Raw genomic sequence first — 7118 nt, 5'->3', positions numbered from 1 at the left:
AACTTCTCAAAATTTTATATTTCTCTTTAAAGACAGCTAAAATTTGAGGTTGATATATGATATGAAATTGTATTAGATGAGTAGCTTAAGAAGACTTTAATCTATAGTTTTATTTTTTTAAACAATTAGTTAATGGCATGCTTCATTTCGATTTATTTTATTTTATATTTTTATTCTGAAAAGTGGAATAATTGATAAATTGAATTAGACAATTACTAAAGGAGAATATATCCTTGTTTTATAATATCTCATTCTCGGATATTTTCATCCATAAAAGAAAAGCTGAGCACAGATGAAGCCTTGTTAATTTAAGTTGGATTGTTCAGAACACGATTCCGTTCTTAAAAAAAGAATAAAGGATCCGTTCCTTCTATGTTTATTTAAGTTTGGATTATTCCGTTCTTAGCATTTACCTTTATTGAATTTAATTTAGATTGCCATCAACTTCATAAAATTATAGAATAAAAACTTCATAGAAAATATAAAATATCTTTTATAAAGGGCTAATAAATTTTTCTAGAATGTATCTTTAAAGAAGATAGAAGGAAGTAGTTAACAAGATTCAATGCCTATGAAACCATTTCTGATGTTTTTTTTAATACTATTCCTGATCTTATTTATTATAAAATTAATTATTAGTATATTTTGTCCTAACTATCAGAAATAAAAATATATTTTTAGATACATTAATTATTAATTTTTGTAGATTATCATTTATCGTAAGATTTGTGTTATGAAATAATTAATCATTACTCGTTTAAATAAAAATATTTATTCATTTAATATATATGTAACTAATTTAATCCTTTAATATTATAGATTTTTTCTAAAACACAATTTTTTATCATATTTATAAATAAATAAAAAAGCTAACATTCATCAAAATTAAGGAAAGATGATTATATGTCATAAATTTATAATGTGTTTTTGAAATACTTATTGTATTAAAATGATAAATTAATTAGTATTTTATAAATTGATTTCTGTTTTTTTATAATTTAGACAAAAATAATATTGATAGTTATTTTTTATAAATAAAATATAAATTTATAATTAGTTTTTGTAACTTGTGTACTAGGATACACAATAAAAAAAAATACTAATTGGTAAGATTTTAATAAAATTATAATATTTAGTATTATTGTATCATTTTGAGTGCATTAAATTTTATGATTTTTATAAAAATTTACTTGTAACTTGCAAAATTATCTGGTAGCTGGTAACATTTTGTATGAATGATTTATCAGGAATTGTTGTTACTAAATATGTGGTACAAATTGGAAGGTAAAAAAAATGAAACGGTCAATGGAAACAGTAAAGCTAGTGAAACAAAAATGAGTATATATTTTTTTCCTTTTTTTCTTCCACTGTTTCTGTTGTTTTTTTCTTTGGCTGAGTGCTGGCGCTTATTTAACAACAATATTTCATCAGAAATTAGTCTTATGCAAAATTATAAGTTACTAAATAATAAAAATATATAAATTAGTACTGTTTCTATTTTAAGTCTTATTCATCGGTATAATTGGGTGTTGAGTTTCAAGTTTGAACTTCTTTAAATCAATTACAAACCTATTTATTTCTATGCTATGAACTTGTGTTTATAGAAAAGAATATTTTTCTTTAAAAAACATCCTTTCATATGCCTCAGGAATCCCGGAAATGCCATTCTAGCAAGTACATAAATAAGCTTTAAATAAATTTAATTCTACAAGTAATTGAGTTCAAATAATTATGAATAGTTGGATTCACTTATGCTGCAACCATTATACAATTAATTGACATCTTGTGCAGCCTTTGCAAATAATAAAAGAAATGAAGATAATATTTTGGCTGTTTCTCTTTAGTATACTTAACATGAGACCCTAGCATTAGCAGTCATTTTTCATTAAAATAAAAAAACCTACTGGGGTACCCTTCTTTGCTTCAATCTTTCATAGAGAAAGATGATACCTCTCCACCAACTTTAACATGAACAGCCTGCCATAAACTTTAATCATTAACCACAAATTAAATGGCTTTTTTTCAAGGCCACAGTCAAGAAGTGTAATGATTAAATGTGAGATCCCTTTCATTCACCAGCAAAACGTTTCCATCATTGCTCAATTCCAAAAACTAAACAAATTTTTCAGAAATGGGTCCTTGCTTAAGGAAAAATTTTACATTTTAATTGATCATCCATTACATCATACCAATATATGATCCTCTGATTCCCCAGCAGACCAGTTTACTTACCCCACTATAAAGTCAAGAAGTTTCTTCCTGGCCCCTAAAAGCACCATAGAGCAATTAAATAATGTTCACTCAAAAAGAGTGATTCCATGTGTTATCTTTTACTAAAGGTAATTTATAATTAATGATAATAATAATATATTTTTTTATTTTTAATTTAATAATGTTTTAAATATTTTTATAATTTTTAATAAAACTAAAACAAATTTTTAACCTGTAACGTTACACATATAAGAAAGTTATATACAATACTTTTTATTAAAAATTAAATTTTTTAGTAGATATTGTGTATGTTAAAAAAAATAGAAACTAAACATGTATTAAAAAAAAATTATGTTAAGGTGAGTATTCTTTAACACTCCACTGAAAAAACTATAGTACAGTTTTCTGTGTGTACGTGGTTAGGATTTGAACTAGGTACAAACAAAAACAAGTTAGGGGGGAATAGTGATGAAAACTAGGTACACATAGTGTCAGTGGGTTTCTGTCATTGCCACATGTGTCCAGAGGGATTTGCTGTGTCACCCAAAGTTGTTCTTCCAACAAAGCAGCTTCCTTGTAAGTCAAGCTCCTGTTTACTAGTATTCTAGTATTGACTACTGATCGCCAGAAACCAAGTGCACAAGTGGCAAGCATGTAAGGTGCTGATATGTTGTTGATCATCATAAATACATGAAACATTTTGTATAGGAGTAATTCTAAATTTTTATTCTCTTGTTATTATAATATTTTAATTTATAAAATAATAAAAATATTAATAAGAAGATAACTTTAGAATATAGGAACCCTTGTTTTATATATATGTGCATCAACCGCTTCATCTGAAAAAGATACACGTTTCACCATAACTCCAAATTCCAAGGGGGTCCTTTTTCTCTTCTCTGATTTTGTAAGTCAAAATCAAAATGGTGACAGCTTCTTCTCCCCCTTCTAAGGTAATGATAATTTCAATGTTAGATTTGTCTTTGCCTTGCCAGTTTCTTCTTGTGAGGTTTTTCTAATTCTTGTTACATGTTCCACACTTGTAGGAAGCTCAATCAGATAAAAAATGGGTGGACAATGGTCCCTCTCGCAAGGGCAAATGGTGGTACTCGACTTTTCACACTGTGACAGCCATGATTGGTGCAGGTGTTCTCAGCCTGCCCTATGCCATGGCATATCTAGGATGGTAAAACTTCACTTTTAAGGCTTAAAGTAACACAAAAAAGTGAGAACTTGAGTTATAAGTAACTGAAAAATTAACTCATTTTGTACTTTTTGAACCTTATCTTTGCAGGGTTCCAGGAACCTTGATGTTGTTGTTAGCTTGGTGCCTAACCATAAACACAATGTGGCAAATGATCCAACTTCATGAGTGTGTACCAGGAACCCGGTTTGATCGTTACATTGATCTTGGTAGGCATGCTTTTGGACCAAAGCTTGGACCATGGATTGTGCTGCCTCAGCAACTGATTGTCCAAGTTGGGTGTGATATTGTTTACATGGTGACTGGGGGGAAGTGCCTAAAGAAGTTCATGGAGATTGCATGCACCAATTGCACACAACTAAAACAGTCTTATTGGATTATCATTTTTGGAGCCATTCATTTCTTTCTGTCTCAGCTTCCCAATTTCAATTCAGTTGCTGGTGTTTCTCTAGCAGCTGCTGTGATGTCATTGAGGTACTTCTTCATCCCCACTTGTCCAGGGGAATTTCCCAAAATCTTAGGAACAATGGTTTTATAAACATCACTGTTAATTTTATATTATGAAATATTAATCTCTGGAATTTTTTTAACATGTGAAATTTATATGTAATAAAAATTAACTTTTTATCCTACAAATAATAATTTATTATTTAAGAAGTGAAAGATTGAGAAAAGTCACTCTCACATTCCGTTATATATATATATTTTAAGAATAAAATTAACTAAAAATAATGTGTAAATTATATTTTTTCTTGTTGTAATAATTTTAATTTTTTGTTTTCATTTTTTAATTATATTTTAATTATTAGATATTAAAGTTGTTAATTAAATTTTTTTTATTACCTTATATGAATTTATAAATTTTTCCAGAATATCTATTTTTTATTTATAAAATTATCTTAATTTTTTATTTTTAAATATTATTAATTATTAAATTTTAATTAATTTTTTAAGCTATACAATAAAATTATTATTTTCAAATAAATTATATTTTAAAATTATTTATTATTTAATTTTATTAAATCTTTATCATTTTGATACATATTATTCATAATTATAAAGTCAAAATATATTTTTAAAATTATTTTTAAAAATAATTTTATTATATATATAGTTATTTATAAATATATAATTTTTTTAATTATTAAAATATATGTATATTTAATTTAAAATAAAATAAAATAACTATACATTGCATGAGCTACTATAAATCAAGTTATTAAATACTATAATTTTTAAAAAAATGATCTTTTATTGAGATTTTATCATGTGTAATTCTACACTTAAAACATTTATTATCTTATGAATTAGTATATAATTATTTTAACATATGTCTACAGGTACATGTTATTTAATTATCATGGAAAAATATACATGGGATATTTTAATAATTTTAAAATAATAAATATTTTTATTTTAATAAAGTTTTATATTTTTAACTTGCTTCTGGCATACACATTAAAAAAACTGATCGATAGGAAACGAAAGGTTCTCATGCAAGGATCATTCATGTTCGTTACAAATTTTGGGAGCGCTGTAGAAGTCAATCATGTCTAGATTTTTCTAGAGCATTGGCTTCTGAGGATGATTAATATTTTTTACCAGTTTTGAGTGCTTGCTGAGCTGGCTTGATTTTTTCATCCATGGATTCTTCTCAAAATAATTTATCCCCGTGAAAAGCATGAAGCCTGTCCCATAAACACAGAATTTGATTTTGATAGAAAGACTAAAATTTTGTAGAAATATATCAATAAACATACCCTTTTGATTATGTTTGTGAACAAAGAGAATCATATAGGCATATGGCTTTTAAAACTTGTTTGTGTCGGTAGACAAATTTGTACTTTCAGGTAAAGGATCTTTGCAAGAACATGAGTTTAATTAATTAATATAAACTATAGCATATAGCTTCTAATTGGATTTCAATTCACCCAATCTACAGGGTCTAACATAGTTTATTACATATTTTAAAATTATGACATAACGCACTATCTATGTTCTTTTCTTTACCACGTTAGGATAAGTGCAAACAAGAACATTTGAGATGAAAGAAATGGTAATGAGATTATTGCTTCACTACCTTACTCTTATGGTTCTATCATTGCAGCTATTCAACTATAGCCTGGGTGGCATGCTTGAGTAGAGGTAGAATAGACAATGTTAGCTATGGCTACAAGAAAACAAGCACAATTGATTTCATGTTCCGAGTCTTCAATGCACTTGGTCAAATTTCATTTGCATTTGCTGGCCATGCAGTGGCCCTTGAAATTCAGGCTACAATTCCATCAACTCCTGAGAAGCCCTCCAAGATACCAATGTGGAAAGGTGCCATTGCTGCCTATATCATCAATGCTATATGCTATTTCCCAGTTGCATTTGTAGGGTATTGGGCCTTTGGAAGAGATGTTGATGATAATGTGCTTATGGCACTTGAAAAACCTGCATGGCTCATTGCCTCAGCTAACTTGATGGTATTCATTCATGTTGTTGGTAGCTACCAGGTACCAACACAACAAAAATTAAGGATATGCAATTGCTGCCCAAATTAAGCTATTTTTGTTTCTGACTTGATTAATGTGGAAACTATATGTGGACTTCAGGTTTATGCTATGCCTGTTTTTGACTTGATTGAGAGAATGATGATCAAACGAATGAACTTTCCTCCAGGAGTAGTACTAAGACTTGTTGCTAGATCTTCTTTTGTAGGTAAGATTTTCAAAAACGTTTATGCTATGACTGCAATAACATCATTTTTTCTATAGGATAATTGTTCTTTTCATGAAAATTGTTGAAGTGACCAGAGCTTGTTAAAATGTTTCAGCTTTTACATTATTCTTTGGGGTGACATTTCCTTTCTTTGGTGATCTTCTTGGGTTCTTTGGTGGATTTGGTTTTGCCCCCACTTCATATTTTGTGAGGCTCTTTTACCATCTCAATTTCCCCATGCTTATATTAAACTACCAAATTTACAAGAGTTAATTCAGAAGATAGAAGATTAATAATATATGGTGTGTCAATTGTTCAGCTTCCCAGTATTATGTGGCTGATAATCAAGAAACCCAAGAGATTCAGCTTCAACTGGTTCATCAATTGGGTAATGATTAATTTATTTTATCAACATTTTTATAAATCAGGGAAAGTGTCTAATATACAAAGAATGCAAAAACTAGATGATCACAGTTGAGTTGTTCCATATTGGCATTGACCCTCAATTTTTGTGTTTCTCAGGCTGCAATATTCATTGGAGTGTGCATTATGTTGGCATCTACAATTGGTGGCTTTAGGAATATTATTGCCGATGCCTCCACTTATCAGTTTTACACCTGAACTATGTTATATTATTGGAAGAATATATGGCATCTGCAATTAATCTAGTTGTTTATAACTCAAATAATATCAGTTTCACGATCCTACGAGCAGCAAGCCTTTTTAATCTTTTTCTCTTTTATATTTTGTCCTATTGAGAAGATGACTTATTGATGGATCATATAGCTTTTTTAATTTTCATCCAAGTGGTATATATTTATAACTCACATAATCCGGATCAAGTGAATAAACACCTCATGTGTGCAATAATTTCTTCTAAGTTCAATTTGCCTTATCTGTACCAAAAATAATGCAGGCCAATTCATCAAAATATTATATGTATATATAATCAGAAGATACCAATTAGATTATTAGCATGCTTAAATTCACGGTTAAT

At 28.3% G+C, this 7118-nt stretch overlaps 1 protein-coding gene across 1 annotated transcript; it reads left to right on the top strand.

The window, feature by feature from the left end:
• Positions 1–3062: 3062 nt before the first annotated feature.
• LOC113869271 (lysine histidine transporter-like 6) lies at positions 3063–6822 on the top strand. Its single transcript, XM_027505514.1, has 8 exons — positions 3063–3164; positions 3258–3397; positions 3506–3889; positions 5523–5916; positions 6016–6121; positions 6237–6328; positions 6441–6509; positions 6644–6822. Exons 1-8 carry the CDS (start codon positions 3135–3137, stop codon positions 6740–6742), a joined length of 1314 nt encoding a protein of 437 aa, XP_027361315.1. The 5' UTR covers positions 3063–3134; the 3' UTR covers positions 6743–6822.
• The last annotated feature ends 296 nt before the right edge of the window (positions 6823–7118 follow it).

This window comes from Abrus precatorius, unplaced genomic scaffold, assembly GCF_003935025.1.
Source record: "Abrus precatorius isolate BTA unplaced genomic scaffold, Abrus_2018 Scaffold6, whole genome shotgun sequence".
In the NCBI taxonomy this organism is placed as follows: Eukaryota; Viridiplantae; Streptophyta; class Magnoliopsida; order Fabales; family Fabaceae; genus Abrus; species Abrus precatorius.
Note: the sequence above shows the minus strand (reverse complement) of the source record. Positions and strands in the feature narration are given on the sequence as shown.

Excerpts from the sequence above, each read along its gene's own strand:
- LOC113869271 (XM_027505514.1), top strand. The coding sequence starts at position 3,135 with ATGGTGACAGCTTCTTCTCCCCCTTCTAAG. Across the intron at positions 3,398-3,505 it reads GCCATGGCATATCTAGGATG|GGTTCCAGGAACCTTGATGT; the intron begins GTAAAACTTCAC and ends TTATCTTTGCAG. Across the intron at positions 6,510-6,643 it reads TCAACTGGTTCATCAATTGG|GCTGCAATATTCATTGGAGT; the intron begins GTAATGATTAAT and ends TGTGTTTCTCAG.